Source organism: Ceratotherium simum, chromosome 21 (assembly GCF_057802395.1).
Source record: "Ceratotherium simum simum isolate JZ-2026a chromosome 21, ASM5780239v1, whole genome shotgun sequence".
Classification (NCBI taxonomy): domain Eukaryota; kingdom Metazoa; phylum Chordata; class Mammalia; order Perissodactyla; family Rhinocerotidae; genus Ceratotherium; species Ceratotherium simum.
The window spans coordinates 10,941,958-10,960,707 of NC_141920.1; the positions used below are offsets into that span (position 1 = coordinate 10,941,958).

The 18,750-nt window shown below is 50.8% G+C and overlaps 1 protein-coding gene across 2 annotated transcripts in view; it reads left to right on the forward strand.

Moving 5' to 3' along the window:
- The window catches only part of NFATC2 (nuclear factor of activated T cells 2), a 142,698-nt gene that overhangs the window by 115,836 nt on the left and 8,112 nt on the right, over nt 1–18,750 (forward strand). Inside the window, exon 10 of one of the 2 annotated variants that reach the window (XM_004430266.3) lies at nt 14,700–14,787. The exons of the other annotated variant lie outside the window; for it this stretch is intronic. Within the exon in view, the coding sequence (XP_004430323.1) occupies nt 14,700–14,743 (44 nt within the window). The 3' untranslated portion in view covers nt 14,744–14,787. The remainder of the gene's footprint in view (nt 1–14,699; nt 14,788–18,750) is intronic. 2 annotated transcript variants of the gene reach the window in all.

The following is an 18,750-nucleotide window of genomic DNA, read 5'->3' on the forward strand; positions in this document are numbered from 1 at the left end:
AGCTGTTAATTAAAAGTCAATGGGTAAATAATGAGAATTTCAGATGGGGCTAAGTGCTCTGAATAAAACAGGGTGATGGCAGGAGAGGGAGTAACTTCAGAGGGAGCAGTCAGGGACTGAGGAGGTGACATGAGACCTGAAGGAGAGGAGGTGGGGGAAGAGAGTTCCAGGCAGAGGGCACAGCATGTGCAAAGGGCCAGAGCTGGAAGAAGCCTGGTCTGGTGGAGGACAGAAGAGGTCTGGGGTGGCTGAGAGCCATGACCGGGAGATGAGTGAAAGGGAGGCGTTGAGGGCAGGCCAGACCACGGAGGGCCTCACAGGCCACAGTGAGAGCTTCAGATTCGATTCCAGGCGGGAAGGGCAGCTGCTAGCAGGTGGAAGGCTGTAGTTTGGGGTGTGTGTTTGCCAGGCTGGCAAGTACAGGAAATAATTATAACAACAGTCCTCCGACTTAACGAGCACCTTCCGAAGGCAGAGACTAATTATCGTCTCCGCATCACAGCTGTGAAACCAGGCTGCAGAGAGAGGAAGTGATTTGTGTCAGGTCACAAAGCTGGAGGCCCAGAGGGTGAGCTTTTAGAGTCACGTGTGGGAGAGAATGATCTAGAGTCAATTCGTAAACAGAATGGAGCATTTCTCTTGGGCCTTTTCACTCCCGCTATCTGATCAGACTCCAGAAAATTGGCTTTCGCTCCAGACCCGCCGGTCTGACCGCCTCGTGGACACCTCCGCTTGGAAGCTCCCAGGAATCTCAGACTCAGCAGGTGCCAGAGTGAACTCATACCCACCCTCCTCTGGCGGCCTAAGGAATTTGGAGGTGTGGCCTGAGGCAAGTTACTTAATGTCTGTGACCTCAATTTCCCCATCTGTAAAATGGGGATAATAGCAGTGCTTCAGGTTTAAATGAAATGATACATGGAAAGTGCATGTAACAGAGTCAGCACATAGTAAGCATTTCGTGGAGAGTAACTGTCAGCCTTGTCATCTTCCTCATCGTCATCTTCATCTGTCCAGAGTCGTGGACATGTCTCAGTCTCTGCATTTGGGATGTGCCAACCCTTCTCTGTTATCTTCCCACCAGTTCCAGGCTGAGGCCATCTGCTTGGGTGCCACCGTGAGCCTCGTTGTCAGGGACCCCGGCCCGGTCCATCGGGACACCCTGCTGCGTGTGGGGTGTGGGATGTTGACTGCCATCTTGTTTGTACTAGCAGACGACCAGAAGCAACCTAAATGTCCATTAATAAGACACAGCCACACAGGGGAGTTCCTGAATAGCTGGCGACCGGAGTAGAGGGGGACTTTTTCTGTTTGTGTGTGTGGTTTTTTTTTTTTTTTTTGTGAGGAAGATCGGCCCTGAGCTGACATCTGCCAATCCTCCTCCTTTTTCTGCTGAGGAAGACTGGCCCTGGGCTAACATCCGTGCCCATCTTCCTCCACTTTATACGGGACACCGCCACGGCATGGCTTGCCAAGTGGTGCGTTGGTGCGTCCCCGGGATCCGAACCTGCGAACCCCAGGCCGCCGCAGCAGAGCGCGCGCACTTAACCACTTGCGCCACCGGGCCGGCCCCTGTTTGTGTTTTCATACTTTCGAGTTTCCCTGTCTTCTTTGCCATATGCGTGTATTGCTTAAAAGACAAAAAAAAGGGACACATTTCAGGTCCTAGAAATGACCCTAGAGGCTAGTATAAAAAATGGGGATTTAGAGTAGAAAGCTTTTAGTTCTGATTGGGGTGTATCTCCCGCCATTCGGATGCGCACTTGCCCCTCGTGTGCACCCCTCTCGGCTCTGAGTGGAGGATGACACGTGGCTGTGCTGAGACTTTCTTGCCTCTGAAGCTTTGCCCGCGCCATAACCCCCTCCTGGAACGCCATCCCCTCCCTTTGTGCCTTTTGAAATCTGACCAGCGAGCGTTTCAAGGCTCTGACAAGGTCTCTTCTCTCTGCAGCTGGAGGGTTTTTCTCTTCCTGAGTCCTGGAAACACACGTGGTCCTTTGCACTTGCTGTTTATCACCTACACCTTTCAGGGGGTTCCTGTATATTTTTTCCTTCCCCTCTCAAGTCCAAGTCTGTAGGTGGTAAGGACTAATGTCTGTGACTTGTCTGCACCCTCAGCTACCCCTCAACTTGGCAGCACTTGTTAATGTCCCCTTTGCTCAAGGTGTGGCCCGGCTCCCTGCACATAAGATGCTCACCAAACATTTGTGGAGTTGAATGAATATCCAAGAATGAAATGGAAATCATACACTGCCCGGGTTTTAAATGGTTTAGAACTATTCATCATAAAACAACAACAATAATACTTATTTTCAATAATAATAATAATAGGAACTGTTTTTTCGATAGCACTTATTGTATAGCAGGTTCTCTACTTAGACTTGACTGTATTAACTCATTTAATCCTCACAACAGCCCCAGGAGGCAAGTTTCATTATTCCCATTTTATAGATGAGGAAACTCTGGCCCAGAGAGGTTAAGTAACTGGCCCAAGGTCACATAGCCAGTGAGTACATTTGTAGATGTTTTTTATCTAGATTTTTTTGAGGAAAGATGCCACACATTTCTTTGGGAGTTCAGGAATGCAAATAACAAACCCTAGAGCATCTGCTAACAAGATTCGATAGCATATACAACCTGGGGAGTCAGCCTGTGTCCTGGTCCTAGAATCAGGCCTCAGCAGGACAGCTTTGGAACCTAGGGCTGTGAGCTTTCAAAAGGCCTGAAAAACAAGTGTGAGAGACACAGGGTGTGGGGGTGGGGGTAGAGGAATAAACTTCTAGATCCAAGAAGAGAACTGCAAAATTGAAGTGATAAATGTTTAATGACATGCCTATAAACACAAGATGTCACCCAGTCACCTTCAACCTTTATAGCAGTGTTTAAATTATATTTATTGTGAGCAATGGAGCATTTTAGTTGCTTGGCATGATGGGCCCTGGAGTTTCCAAAGGTGGAAGTGCTGGGCCCTTGAATGTCCCACTGGGACTTTGCAGGGTCGCAGTGAAGGGGGCGCATCCCTGTCTGAACAGCACCGGGGCCTCCAGCCGGTCCCTGGGCTCCCTCTCAATGCCGCGCTCCCCAGGCCTCGGAGTGTCCAGTGGACTTGACTGAGGCAGAGTCTGCAGCCCAGGCCGGGCCAGGCCCTCAAAAATGTGCTGGCTGCTGCGCCCACTAGAAAATCGATTTCTCGCCTCCGGCCAGCAACGCTGCCCAGCGCCTGGCCATCCTACGGTTGTTGTGACAGCAAAACCAAGTGCCATGGAAACGATTGTGCAACCCAGGAGCAGGCTGCCTGGAGAGCCGGGCGGCTGCTCTCAGCTCGGCGCGCTGGGCCCTCGCCTCGTTCTGCCTCTCTCCCCATCCCTCTTGTGATTCTGTTGTGCTTGGCCTGGGCTTGCGTTGGACTCAGAAGTGCTCCTTTTGCGGGGAGACCCGCGAGCTTGCTCCGCTTTCCATGCCAAGAGACCAGCCCAGCTGGCACATGCGCCCCTTATCCCTTCTGCTCCCTTCCAGCTCCCCGTTCCTCCCGAAGATAGCGTCCCCGGGGCCCAGCTGGCAGAGGGCATAAGGTGCCCGGGGACACCTGGGAATGGGCATCCGAGCCGGCGGGGCTTTCCTCTGTAAACAGCACAGCATTTGCATCCCTAGCCTTGCCAGGGCTCTCCCGGCAGGCCGGCCACCGGGCCTCCCTCCCACTGTGGTTCCAGGCGTTTCTGGGGGCAGAAAACAGAAACCAGCCCTGTGTTTTCCAGGCTGCCAGGCTTCTGAGCAATTCATGCCTCGGCCCAGGAACTGGAACTCCCTTCTCTGCCCACCTCAGCCCCTTTTGGAAAAGAGGGTACCTGCTGCCTCCAGGCTGGCCCCCTGTTCTGTTCTGATTAAAGAGAAGGTTCTGAGGATGGTCTTCTGCCCGCCTGAGTTGCTACCCCTGTGGCCGCTGTCACAGCCCAATCCTCCTAGCTGTTTGATGCCAGAGTGGGGGTCCCTGGGGCTCACCCCACGATGGCCTCTTGGCACGTGACTGTGGCCAGGCCTGCCCTGGAGAGAGTTTCCTGAATTCAAACTCTGAATCACAGTGCTCACTTGCTCAGGGCGCTTGCTGCTCTAGGGGCCTCTTCCCCATTCAGGGTCCCCTCTGTGTGGCTGTGTTGGCGGAGGGGCAGGAAGGAAGGCAACCTGTTAAGGTCATTCCCGATGGACTGGGAGCAACTGATAAGATGAGGCCCCTCCTGTGGGTGCTCAAGTTTCAGAGAAGGGCTCGTTCACGCCGGCGGGTCCCTCAGGGAGAACCGGGAAGGGAGGTTTTCACGACGAGGTTGGCACCTCTAGTTTCTTTTTGGAAAGTTTGGCCTCCTGGCCCAAATTTCTTGCACTTTAGTTCCACTCAACACATTTGCTGAGGGCCTACTATGTGCCAGGCAGAAAATAAATCAAAGAGCATCGATTCAGTCATTTCCATTGTGGTTTGTAATATGGGCGTGTATAGGTTACTCTGTGTGCGTGTGTGTGTGCACAAGCGTGCATGCAGGGGAGCAGCCCAGGAGCTAGTGTGGGCAGGGGAAATAAGTTGGCTCAGTCAGATCCTCCTTGGACTTCAGTGGTTAACTCTGATCGTTTCAGGCCCGAACAAAAAGCTTCTGTCTTTACCATTAAACCAACGTTTATTGGTGAGGCAGGAGTGCAGGGTAGAGCGGTTTCGAGTTTGCTCCTGGAATCACTGCCTGTGTTTAAATCCTGGTGCGGCCACCTTCTGGCTGTGTAACTCTGAGCACGTCCCTTCAGCTCTCTGAGCCTTGGTTCACTGAACTGCAGAATGGGAATCATAAGAATAATAACGCCCCCCCGCCCGGGGGCCCTGGTGAACATGGCATGGTTCATGCCTGTAGATTTCTTAGGATAGGACGTGGTACAGAGCAAGTGCTCGGCACAGGCCAGCCACCAGCCTCATTTATCAATACCTGCGACCAGCCAGGTAAATACTGGGTGAATGAGGGGAAGTCCCTGCCCTGTGGATCTTACCATCTACTGGGGAGAAGGGATAATAAATGCCACAAAGAAGTGTATTTCAGGTGGCGAGACGAGCTAGGCAGGAGAGAAGCAGGTGTTATGAGAGAAGACTTTGGACAGGGTCATCAGGGAAGGCCTCTCAGAGGAGGTGACACTTTCCTCCCCCAAGTGTGCTAGAATTCATTCCCTCCTTCATTCCCTGAAGGGTGAGCTGCTTGCTGTGGTCCCCCACGCGAGTTCTGTATGGCGGGCACAAAGGTAGTCTGTCTCAGTTTGTCTTCCTTCCTCCTCCTCTCCATCCTTCCCCTCCTCCCTCTCTGCCCAGCTTCTTCCTGCCCTGCCCCTCTCTCCTGCCCTCCTCTCTCCTCCCTTCCTCCTCCCTCCCTTCTTCCCTCCTCTCCTTTCTTCCCTTCTTCCTTTCTCTCTTCCTTCTTTCTTTCCTTCCTTTCTTTAAATACCAAATTGCTCTTATTAAGTATATGTAAGATAAAAAAATAACAATACAAATAAATACCGTGTACCTACCCTCAAGTTTAAAGAAAAAGAACATAACCATTCCTTTGAGTGCCTCTGATTTAAAAAAAAATTTATCTGGAAAGCTTTCAGTTATGTTTCTTTATAAGAAGACTTTTTATAATACTTTTCTTTGATACTATTATCACAGCTGAAAATGAATAATTCTTTAATATCATCAAGTTCACTGTTCGGATTTTCAACTGCCTCATAAATGCCCTAATTTTTCTTTTACGGTTTGTTTGACGGGATCCAAGGCAGGCCCACACGTTGTGGTTGTTTGAAGTGTGTTATCTGTTTCTTTCATCTGTCCATGCCCCCTTCATCTTTGTCCCCATGCCGTCTTTGCTTGACGAGTCCAGGTGGTTTGCGTAGTCTGAGATTTGCTGATTGCGGCCTCATGGTGTCATCTAAACGTGTTGCTCTGGCCTCAGTATTTCCTGTAAGGCAGTAGTGGGGTAGAGGCTGGATCAGATTCATTTTGATGTTTTTGGCAAGACAACCTCGTAGGTGGTGGTGTGGTCTCCCATCAGGTGGCTTGTGGGGTCTCGTGTCTTTTCTATGATGTTCTCAGCATGATGCTCATACCTGGGTTGAATGTATAATTTTGAATGTATCCTCTCCACTCTCACCTTAGAGTAATCACTGTCCTGAATTTTGTGTTGTCACTTCCTTTTCTGTATAGTTTCACCACGTGTTTGAGTTTTGCATGCTTCTGAACTTTACCTAAATAGAATCATTCTGTAAGTAGTTTTCTGCAACTTGCCTTTTCCTTCAACATTATGTTCTTGAGATTCATTTGTTGTCTTTGCTGTAGCTGTCATCTGCTGAATCAGACACGCTGGGAGTGGGGCCCAGCAATCTGCTTGCATGACCCCTCCAGGCAATTCTGATGCTCCCCAGTCTGAAGTTCTGATTTTGGAAATCTTTTTCTACCCTGATGTCATCCAGAGCTTCTCCTATATTGTCTTCCAAATACATTACAGTCTTACTTTTCACCGTAAGTTTGTAATCCTCTTGGAATTGATTTCTGTGTCCAGTATGAGGTAAGGTTCTAATTTCCCTGTTTTCCGTGTGGATAACTGGTTATCCTATTGAGAAGTCCATCTTTCCCCACTGTAATCAATCCATCAGTGTGGTAAATAGCGTTTCCATCTAAGCGTGGGCCTCCTCCTGGTCTCTCTTCCATAGATGAATGTGTCCCCAGCGGCAGTTAATTACAGCAGATCTGTAAATATTACTGATTTCCGGTAGGTTCCTTCCCCAGCCTGTTGTTCCCCAGAGGTGTCTTGTCTATTCTTGGCTTTTTGCTTTTCTGTGGACATGTTTGAGTCAGCTTGTCAGGCTCCACAGAATGGGACTGAATCTTTAGATCAACTTTAGATCGTTGAATCTCTAGCTCAAATGGGGGAAAGTGGACACTGTGCAATATTGAGTTTGGTGGAGTTTTTCTAAAACCTGCTCAAGGTCATCTTTCATAACAGAAGTGAGGGTAGAGCCGCCTCCCACAGGGGCTCACTGTCATCCCCAGCCACCGACCCTGCCGCGTGGCTGGGATGCACCTCACGATGGCCCCACAACCCGCCTCCCTCCTCGAAGCTTGGGGGGCCTCAGTGGATGGAGTCCAGGGTTGGGAGGATGGAGAGCTTTAGCTGGAAAGGCCGACTCTCCTGTCTCTAAGCATCTCCAGTTTGCCGAGGATCTGCTACTCTGAAAACCTGCCTCCCACTGAGGTCTTTCCATGGGCAATTTCTAGCCATGTCCCAGCTGCTGTATGAAATAGGTTCAGAATAGAGATGTTCACACATGGAGAAACGATTTCTCCTCCTTTAAGTTGGACTGAGTGGAAAATGAAGGTTTAGGGTTCCAGATCCACAGTCCTTGTCCTGACCCCATTTGCTGCGTGGTAGCCATGCTACCCCCTCCCCCAAAATAGGATCCCATCGCCATGGTAACCATGTGCAACTGAGAGGCTGTGTCCATACCAGCATATATGCAGGGTCCCCCTGATCCATCTAATGGCAGTGTGGACATTGGCACGTGCTAACAGATCTGTCGGTGGGCCGTAAATGAGACGCTGTATGTGAAAGCATGGGGCCTCATAGAAGGTGTCCACCAAATGTTGCTTCATTGGCCTGGACACACATGTCCTCTAGGAACTGTGGACATGAACTCGGCCACCTGCCTCCTGTCTTTCCAACTGGCATCCCCAGGCCTTGAGGAGCAGCCCTCTGCCTCTGCCCTCAGGCACTGCTCCCTCGGCCCCTCGATGAGCCGCGCTGCATGTAGATTTGGAGTTCTGAGTCATGAAGTCTAATGGTGGAGGGGATGTGGAGGAGGATGCTGGGATTAAGGCCGAAGGGAGCTGAGTGTGGGGACATGACCTGTCTCGTGCGGCTTGACCAGCGTAGGACGGGTGTGTCTCCCCGGAGGCTAGCTCAGGACCAGTGGCCTCCTCTTGCCTCCTTGGGGCTTGGCGCCTTCTTGGCTGCAAGCTGCTCTGCCCCTCCCCCGACCTGCCAACGACATGCCCTCCTCCCAGTTAGCACCTCGGCCTCTTACTCGAAACCAGAGCCTCAGAACTGCCATGTTTACTCATCCCGAGAGCTGGGGACAGCTTGGGACATGGAGCGGCGTTTTTCTCGTAAGCTCCGAGATCTTGCTGGTAAGATGTCTGGGTGGCTGGCGCTGTGCAGGCCTGCTGCCTGGGCTGGCTTCCGGGGGCCTCTGGTTTGCAGAGTGCGGGTGACTCAGAGGGCTGTTCTGCATGTCGCTGGCCCAGTGCAGCCGGTGCTCCGTGCAGGGTGGCCTGGGAGGGGGCCCCTCTCTGCAGGATGTGAAAATGCATCTCTGAGCGCATGGTTGACCTCAGACCCACCCACTCCCAAGATGCAGAAATAGCTTCCGAGGTGAAAGTGCTTTGGTGAAGGCGGCTGGCCTGGCCGTCCACTTGATTCTGTCTGTTAACCAAATGTTCTCTGTGTGGTAGGCTAATACGTATTAACAATGATAATAGGAACAGCTGCTAACACGTTGTTAGCTCGGCATTGTGCCAGCTGTCTTCATTGCACATCTTTCTGGAGTACACATTATTATTCCCATTGCACAGATGAGGAAACCGAGGCTCAAGAAGTTCAAGATTGGCTCACGTGCTCTCAGTGAATGTGGAGCGCTTACTGTGTGCCAGACACTGTCTGAAGCACCTGTCATGTGTTGACTCATTGATTCCCTCTAACATTAAAATTCCCTCTAAAATTGTTAGGAACAATTATTGCCCCCCTTCACAGGGGAGGTGCAGAGAGGGTCGGGGCTTCCCTGGAGTCCCAGCAGGATGTGGCAGGCTGGGATTTGGACCCGAACAGTCTGGCTCCCCTCAGTGTGCTTCCCTGAGGCTCTTCCCTGGGGTGAGAGCCCCTCCCCATGTCGCTCAGCTCCCACGCTGATCGGTCTGCGACCCCACCCTCAGGGACTTACAGCCTCAGCAGACACAGAGGGGCTGCATTTGTGATATCAGTGCAGGGTGGACAAGGGAGAGGGGCTGTTGGCTGGAGGAACCCAGGCGGCATTGGAGGCTGGATGTAGACAGAGACGGAGGATTCGGATGCATAGCAAAGAGAGGTGCCTTCCCGGCCTGGAGCTAGACTACATAAAGGTGTGGTGGGGGCAACGTGGGGCCATAGCAGCGTCTGCTCCTTGTTCAAACCCCGGGCCCCCCACGGACCAGTGTGGGACCTTCGGCCAGTCATTTAACCTTAGCTGCTTTGCTAGCAGGGGCCTGCCACGTGAGCATCAATGGAGCAGTTCGAGAGGAGTGTACTCTGGCCACACAGTGCTTATGGGGCTGTCTTGGTTCAGGCTACTATATCAGAATTCCACGGATTGGGGAGCTTAAATGACAGAAATCGATTTTCTCACAGTTCTGGGGTCCAGAAGTGTGAGATCAGGGTGCCAACATGGTCGGGTTCTGGTGAGTGCCTTCTTCAGATGGATGCCTTTTTGCTGTGTGGCAGGGAGAGAGCAAACAAGCTCTCTGGTATCTCTTCTCATAAGGGCACTAATCCCAGCATGAGGGCCCACCCTCATGGCCTCATCTAACCCTAATCACCTCCCAAAGGCCCCCTCTCCAAACACCATCACATTGAGGGTTAGGGCTTCAACAGAGTAATTTTGACGGGCAGAATTCAGTCCATAGTAGGGACTGTACAGCTGGAAGTTTTGATCAAGAGGGTGAATCAGGAGTTAGGGCTCTGTCTGCGTGTCCTGGGAGAGTTAGTGTATCTTAGGGACACCTGGTGTCATGTCACACACACACGCAGAGTCTTTGCCGGTCACAGCCTGTGAGTTGAGAGCGCTAAGTGCCGTGGCCGGGCCTGTGAGTCTCACTTGGAGAACTTTAGGACTGGGTCTGTTCCCTGCTCGGACCTGGTGGAATTTCTTTCTAGGCTTCTCTTGCCTGTGAGCCTGGAAGGGGGTGCTGGGTGGCCCAGGGGGGTCCTGATTTAGCTTGCTGTCACTCGCCCCACAGGCCCTGGGCTGAACCAGGAAGGTGGAGGGTGCTTGGCCCTGCATTTGCCCTCCCCCATGCCCCCCCAGGCTGGTGGTGGGGGCGGCGGGCTTGCCCAGGGCTGGGCCCCGTGGTGAGGGCTTGCCAATGGCACGTGGGGACAGGCCTACACTCCCAGGAAGTCAGCCTGCAGGGCCATCAATTCTGATAAACTAGGCTGAAGGACTCGAGGGGAAGGCAGATGTGGCTGAAATCTTTTAGGGGGGGAAATTTCAAGACAGAGTACATAAGACAGAGGGGAAGGTATCATGGAAGGAGCGTGAAGTGGTCAGGAGGCCTCCTTACAGGATGTGGGCTTATGTTGGGCTTTGGAAATGTGTGGGTGTATGTGTGGTTGTGTTTTTTTTTTGGCGGGGGGTTGTGCTGTGAGCTGGTCATGACATATGTGGGAGGACATCGAATGATCTGGAAGGTGAATTTATGGGAAGGGGAGGTGGAGGCTGTGCTGGGTGATTCGACAGCTACACAGTGAATCCTTTCCAAGCAGCAGGGCCATGCTGGTTTTTGAAGCAAAGGTCTTGCGAGGCAGGCGGGGGGTTTGGACCTCCTCCGAGAGGCCACGAGGAAGTTTTGTGCAATTCTGTGACATGAGGAAAGTGGTTCAGGATGGAAATGCTTCCTGCTGCTCCAGGCTTCCACCTGCTCATCCAGCAGAGGGTTTGACCCCCGCGCCCAGCCTCAGGGCCATCTCTCACGGATAAACAAGGACAGACAAACTCAAATGTCTTCACATAAAAGCTTGGTTAATTCCTCCAACCCCCAAAGAGAAAGATGGCTTCCCAAACAATTAGGTGTTTATTTTATCATCTCATTTGTGGTCGCAGGCTGACTTGTGGGTTTGGATCACTGTTTCTTTCCCGATTCTCAACTGGGTGTAGTAACAAGTGCTTTTCTTTTGCTTCTGTTTTGTTTAAAAAAAAAGGCGATGACTTATTTTGCAGTGCTTGCTTTGTGGCTGAGGCCACCGAGCAGAGGTTTGGGGTCGAGGCCGTGAAGAAATGGCAGAAGGACAAGGAAGTAAGCCGTGGTTTGTTCGAACGCTCTCCCTGCTGTGGTTGCTGCCATAGAAGCTGTGTGGTTGCTTGACAGGAGAGGTGCAGCTTAGCTGCCTCTAGTCAGAAGATGTTCTGCTGAATGGAAGGAAAGGATGAGGCGGAAGGGGCCTGAGTTTACACAGTTGGTTAGTCCTTCCTTGTAGGGCAGCTTAGCTCAGAGAAAAGTCCGAGTTGTTTCTCCCTAGACTGTAAGCTGATGTGTAATCACGGAAGAAGTGGAGAAAGGAGGAGATGGGAGCGGGTTCTCCGCCGGTTGGGAGGGACATCAGTATTTCATTGTAGAACCATCAAACTGAACGTACCTTAGACTGGTCTCTCTAGTTCCCATCAGCTCCGTGACACAGACGCACACAGGTCTTCCCATCTAATTCCATCTCATTCAAAGACGCATGCCTATGCTCAGAAGGCTGGAAGCTAGTTGCATAATTTGTCAAGGTGACAGATTCTTGGGTCTGTGTGTTTGTCTGTATTTTCTCTGTTGACATCTTGTGCTTTTGTGTTAATGATCAGTGTTGATGATAGTGAACCACTTGCAATCCATAACCTGTTACCATCAAATCCACAGACTGATGGGATGATTCCCCGATTTATGCCTAGGGTTGCAAAAATACAACATCACTGTATAGCTCTTCAGCTCTAGCCTCATAAAAGACCACAAAATGGGGCAGTGATTCTAGGACCCTGCCTTTGGGAGGGTTTGTAGGTGTCACTGAGGCAGCATATGGTAGCTCTTGATGTCCACCCCCCCTGTTACTAACAACTGACCAGAACAGACACACTCATCAATGGAACTTACTTCCTGTTGAAATGTGGAGGGAAATAGAATTGTCTTCTTGGTTGTTGGAGAGGACTGTCTTGGACTGGTCTCTGTCTCCTTCCACATCTTTTTCTCTCACTCTCCCGTCTTTCTTCTTCAGAGGGCCCTACTGCAGAGTTAAAAATAAACACCTGCCAATAAGCCAACTATATCATCTCATTTAATCCTCACAGCAACCTTGCCAAGGAGGTGTTCTTATCCCTATTTTATGGGGAAACTGAGGCTCAGTGAGAGGCTGTGAGACTTACACAGATGTACTGACAGAATGCTTTTGTTCCAAGGGTTTCTGATGCTAATCTGCATTTTAACCCAGCCCCCAGGGCAGCCTGACGATCTTCCAAATGGGGAGGCCCTAGCCTGGGACTAGCAGCCATGGAGCTGGGGCCACATCTTGGCTATGCCCAGAGCCAGGGGGCTGTTCCTGGACAAGTCACTCCATCTTTCTCTGCCTCAGTAAGCTGACCTGAGAAATGGGCATCACACCACCGGCCCCCGGAGATGGCCGTGAGGATTAAACGAGACGTGCAAACAGCAGCCTGCAGAGGAGGATGATTGGTGGGCGTCTAGGTCTTGAGTTGAATTTTGGGTTTTAGTTGAATTAAAACAGGCCTTTCCTCTGACTCTTTTTGCCTCTCTCTTCCACCAAGAAACAGACAATTAAGGAGTGAAACTTCATGACTAAACAGGAAACTGCACCTCAAAAGGCCACAGACAAACCTGTCAGTTTGCTGCTGTATGAATTCTCTGAACTCGTGACGAGGGGCAGGGAGTGGAGATAGAGCTGGGCTTGGCTTCTTGGGTTCTGGCCTTTTGGGTCCCCTGAGACCCACCCTCAAAGCCCCCGGGTCCTGGCCGGCTGGTGTTAGGAGCCTGGTACCTGGGGTTCCACCTCGGTTTGAATTGCTGCTCCAAGGCTGTGACCTTGGGCCTGTGCGTGGCACCTGGTACCTACTAAATGCTACTTGAATGAGTAGATGTGGATAAAGTGAAAACGTCTTGGCCATTAGAGCACCTTGGAGCTATTTTTTCTGGGAATAACCACTGAGCCGAATGCTCTACCTTAAGTTCCAACGACACCACCCTGCCGTTGGCGCAGACCAGGGGCCCCGGCACAGAGGCAGGGCGACGGGTGAGGGGCCAGGGCAGTGATCCAGACAGGAGGTGGTAGAGACTGTTAGTTTCTGGATAGATTTTGAGGGTAGATCCAGAAGCATTTACATAGGGAGGGGATGTGGGCTGTGACCAAGATTGGCCTGAACAACAGGAAGAAGGGAGTGTGTTTCCTGTAATGGGAATTAGAGGAACAGGCTCTTCTTTTTAGGGGGGTTGATGGGGTGGGAGTGAGTATCAGGAGATTGCTTTTGGCCATGTTAAGTTTGAGATGCCCAGTGGGCAATTAGATATCTAAGTCTGAAGTTCGGGAGTGAGGTCTGGGCTGAAGACATTCATTGGGCCATTGGCAGGATACAGGCGGTGTCTCAAGGCCCTGAGTGAGTCATCTGACAGTGCCTCTGCTCTTGGGTTTGGAACGAGCCGATGTGTAGTAGAGACAGAGATGGCCTTAGGGCCACAGGCACCTGGGATTTTGGAGAGTGGACCTTTTTGCTTCAAGTGATAGCCTGACACACAGGGTCCAAACTGTGATTATAGCCGCTACTGAGGAGGAGAGGGGAGGTGGCTATTTCGTCCTGGGCCGCAGCAGCCTGTCACTCACCCCAACGGGGCCCAACCAAACCAACCCTCCTGCAGCCCAGCATTTGGGAGCCCAGCCTGTAACTGCAGAACTGCCGGAAAGATCTCATTAATGGGTATTCTCTGCCTTGAAGATGAGATTTCAGGGAGCTCACACCTTTTCTGGAAAGAGCATCCTGCTTTACCTACTGATGCTGATAAAGCTGCATTGAGTACAAGTTGGATCATCCCTGTCGGAAATTAATCCCAGAAAATATTTCTATGTCAGGCGCTCAGAACGGACTCTAGCCTTATAATTTGGTCAAAGGGGATTGAGGGAACAAGCGTTTTGAACGCTGTAGGCATGATACAGCCCTGGAGGGGAGTTCACTGTTATATAAAAGTGAGGAGAAGATGTGATATCATAGAATGGCTTGTAAAGTAGCCTGCTGTCACGTCCCCTTTTTAAGTGCCTTCAGTGCTGCGATTGGGCAGGGGTTGTAAAAAATAGTAACTGTTTTCATTGTCGACCAAAAAAAACAGGAAGCAAATGTGCAGTCTTGTGAATCTGCATGCCCACTGAGGTTGTGTGTCTAGTAAGAAGGAAGAGGGAGTCAAGTTGAGCAGTTAGGAAAGCCTGAGGGAGGGTTACAATTAAGTAGATCCTGACTTTCTTTGACCGCAGCAGAGGCCAGCTTTTTTATGTTCTCCTCTTACTTGGCCATGATTTGAAACTCCATGACATACCGTCCTCTCCAGCTTAAAAAAACAAAGAAAGCCCACCATAATTTTGCCCATACACTTTGATCTCAGATCCCCATCTCTTTGCACAAAGTCCCTCGTCTCAGTGATTATTACCCTGGTTTTGGGTTAATTCTGGCACAAATGTTATAATGATACAGAATTCGGGCTTAAACTACATACAGCCAGAGGCTTAAGTTCTGTCCTGTGTTCCCAGTGGCCCTAGGTTAAGAGGTATTCATTAAAGAGATGATATTAGCATGAGTTGGAAGCATAATAGAGATCGAAGGTGATTTTTCTTCTCAAAAATGGTTTTGCAAATCTTTTTCAGAGCTGATAGACACACACCTTAGCTGGATACAAAACATATTATGAAACAGAATGACTGTGATCTTTGATCCGAGAAATCAAAGTTAAAGGTAATTGCTATCTTCTGCCTCTCCTTTTGTTTTCCAGCTGTGTGTTTCCTTAACTTGAATTTTTTTTTTTTTCGTATGAGAAAACTTTACACCCTGAAGGCCCTCTCTCCTCGTCTTCTGACCATCCTCACAGATAGCATGTCCTGCTCTTGAGGGCTGGGCCCCACCACTTCTGAAGTGGACACCCCTGGGGGACAGCCCTGAGCTTCTCTGCGTCTGTGAGGCTGGAGCTCAAAGTTGGGGTGGGGAGAAGGGGGGACGAGGCTCTGGGAATTGCATGCTCTCCCAGGGGCCCCATCACCCCGTCCTAGGAAGAATGCAGCTGTGCCCTGTTCCCGTCTTTGCAAGTTCTGCTCCTGCACTGTGCCAGCTCCTTGGTTTTGTAGACTTTGACTGGCGTATCCAGTTAAGTCAGGCTCTCCATCAACGGTGGGCTGTTCTGCCCTTGGGAACAAGAGAGGGCAGGTAGATCAGAAAACCCGAGAAGCGCCCTGTGCTTAGGTAATTTCTGATTTTGATCTCATCAACTCGAAGCTCCAGCTCTTCCCAGGGGCTTTCTTGTGCACTTTGGGGGCGTTAACTCGCTGCCTGATTTCTGGATGTGAACCCAGCTTCTGCGACCGGGGTGGAGCCGTGGTTTTCCCACTGAGCTCAGTGGAGCCCCTCACCTGACTTGAGGCAGCTGATCCTCCTTGAGTGACTATGGATCCTGGGCCAACGCAGTGTCAGGAGGCTCTGGGTATAGAGTCCATGTGGGACAGTGAGGATGTCACTTGACCTTTCTGTGCCCCAGCTGTCATTGCATCCCCTGCACACTCTGATTGGAGTAAGCGCCCAGCACATGGCGAGTGACCCCCGGAAGTCAGCCAGCGTCGGCATTGCTGGGTTACCCGTCTCCTTCCGACTTCCCAGCTCGCCGGGCTGTGGCTTTTGAATGGCCCCTTGGTCAGTGAAAGTGGGTTCATTACATCACACTGATGGCTCACTCTGAAAACCCAGTAAAACTAACCAGCAGATGCCGTGCGCATTAGCACACGTAGCGGAGCTAACACCCCAAAACCTTGTTTCCAAGAGGGTGGGGCTGCGACGCCTCCTAATACTGGCGTGAGCCCTTGGTGGGGCAGGGTTTCTCTGGCACATTCTCCAGCAGGGACTGTCAGCACTGCAGTCAAAAGCAATAATAACACCAGTGAACTTTTGCTGGACACCCACCAGGTGTCAGGCTCCCTCCAGGGGGCTTCACGTCCAAGGAATCAAGATGACAAAAACGCAGCTGAAGTCAGTGCGAGAGTGTGGGCCGTTCAGAGAAGCTGTCAAAGGGCCTTTTTCATGTGCTGCCTCCCTCCCTCATGTTAGATCTTGGCAGCGCTTCTGACCTCACAGGGCCTGGGAACTCGGGCGGCTGGCTCAGCCTTCCCAGCGCCCAGCTCTGCTCTGCGAGGCCTCGGAGGGGATTTACCACCAGGCCCTCTTCAGGCCCCACCCACGGCTGAAGGCCACAGGCCTATCAAGGGTTTTTTTGTCTTTTTCACTGAGCCTCTGAAGTCTGGCCCCTCTGGAAAGCTCTTCTCCAGTGTTCTCCAGTGCCCCCAGAGCGTGCAGGGCGGATGGGAGACGATGAGAGGCTGGGAAGATACTTAGCACGGACAAGCAGAGCCCTGGGGGACCTTCGTTCTCAGAGGACAGATCATTTCAGCTTTGATACCAAGGTCACAGGGGCAGGCCCGAGGCCAGTGGCCATCTTCCCCCCCAGCCCCTTTCCACTGCTCGTGGGGAAACCAGAGCTGTCGCTCAGGGCACAGTCTCGGCCTGGAGGTCACTCTTGGCCTTGAGAGGAGCTCTACCTGAGAGCAGCTGGGACGAAAGAACACTTGGTGAGCTTTGTGGTTCAGTATCCTAAGGTCCAGCCCTCTCATCTCGCCCCAAGCCTGGGACTCGGGAGTGAGTTCAGCGAGGTGTGCAGGAGAAGGGCAGTAGGGGGCCTGCACCCTTGTCGGCTCTGAGGCTCCGAGTTGGCCTGGAGAACGCAGCCTCTCTGGATCCCATCCAAGCTGGAGGAGTGTCTTTCAGGCCATGGCCTTGGTGGCTGGCCCCAGGCTCTCGGGCTCGTGTGGGAACTCACACGATCTCACCGAATCATAGAAAACATGGTTGAGGTTTGGGAGAGAAGCTGCAGGGGTCTATCCACTCCTGCCTGTTGCTTCTTTCTCGGGGGCTTAAGTTCCAAAGTCAGCAGTTAAGGGGAAAAGTCCTACAATTAAAATTATCCTTGAAAATCTCTTAAGGGGAACCCAGCGTGTATCTGTGTGGTTTTCTGTATGTAACGCTGAGCAGCCATTCTTCACAAGCTGAAGTTTGAGAACCTCTGAGCTTGGCTAAAAGAAGGAAGTCAGCATGCAGGTGTCCGGGCCTTCAAGTGAATCAGAAAATTCCTGGGGCAGAGTGGGATTTTTAATAGCAATCAATGCAGTTTTTAGAAATTTAACACCAACTTAACCCAGAATTGTTTGAGGAACAATACTAGTAAGAGGCATTGGCTTCCCCAGATTGCCATCCCAAAAAAGCAAAGAAAACAGTCTGCTTTCCTTTTCTTTTTTGCCACTGGTATATACTAGGGATCAGCAAACTATGTCTCTCAGGCCAAATCCGGCCCCTGGCCTGTTTTGGTTAATAAAGTTTTATCGGTACACAGCCATGCCCATTTGCTCATATATTGTCTATGGCTGCTTTCACACTAACAAAGCACGGCTGAGGAGTTGAGTAAGAGGCCATAGAGCCCACAAAATGGAAAATATTTTTATCTGGCCCTTTACAGAAAAAGTTTGTTGACCTCTGGTCTATTCTCTTCTTTTTCTGTCTGCAGTCATTTTTATTAGAATAATTATATTTTTCTTGTTGATTTGTAACACCTCTTTATATATGAATGACCGTTTGTCATATGTACTGAAAATATATCAGAGATTTCTTCTTTAAAGTTTTAAAGAGAAACAACTTTAAATCTGTCCATCTTTTCCTTTCTGGTTTCAGCCTTAGTTTTCAGGCTTAGACATCACCCCTGAGTGACAAGTTCATCAGTGTTTTCATCACAGTGCCTCTCTCTCAGGGTAATAAAAGGTCAGAGGTACTTGTGGCAGACTCAACACCACTGGCCCCAATTCTGTTTTGAGAAAGTGATACTCAGTGACCACCTTAACCACTCAGCACAGGGCCGCCTCCGCTGTTCACTTAGCAGAGCCTGCCCTTGCCTTTTCCTGGTTCACATGAAAGACACTGAAGATTTCAGGGCCCCCAGAAGACTGTGCTACTGAACTTCACAGCACAGTCTCTTTACCAGTCACGTAGCCATATACTGTACAGGTTAATACAACAGGCCCTGGGTTCAAATCCTAATCCCTTCCCTTCACCTGCTATGGCAGTTGAGTGCCTGTCTCCATTTCCCATCTGTAAAACGAGGTTTGGTGTGAGAAATAACTAAGTGCTGAGTACAGTGCCTGGCACATAGTTAGCCCTCAATAAATGTGAATGGCTTATATTCCTGTGTAGAGAAAGGTGCCAGACAAATAACAGACCAACAACCCATTCGTCAATTGGGTAACAGCGGAAAATCAGCTTCCCTAAATCAAGCGATCTAGGCTGATGGTGTGGCATCCTTGTGGTGGGCTAAGATGCATGCATTAGGCACCTGCTGTGTGCGTGCTGCAGTGGGGATACGGATGACTCAAATAATCTGGCACAGGAAGGGCAAGCAAAGCGTTCTGAGAATTCAGTACTTGCTTCTGGAGGGAGTGAAGGCCCCACGGCAGGACTGTGAGACGGCTTCTAGGAGAAGGTGGTGGTGGGGGAGAGTCTATTTGGAGAACTGCACGTGGCCCAATTTAGGAAGAGGTGGGAGGAAAGCTACAGAAGCTGGCATAGGATAGATGCTCAAAAAGTTTATGGAATGAATAAAACATTGATGGCACT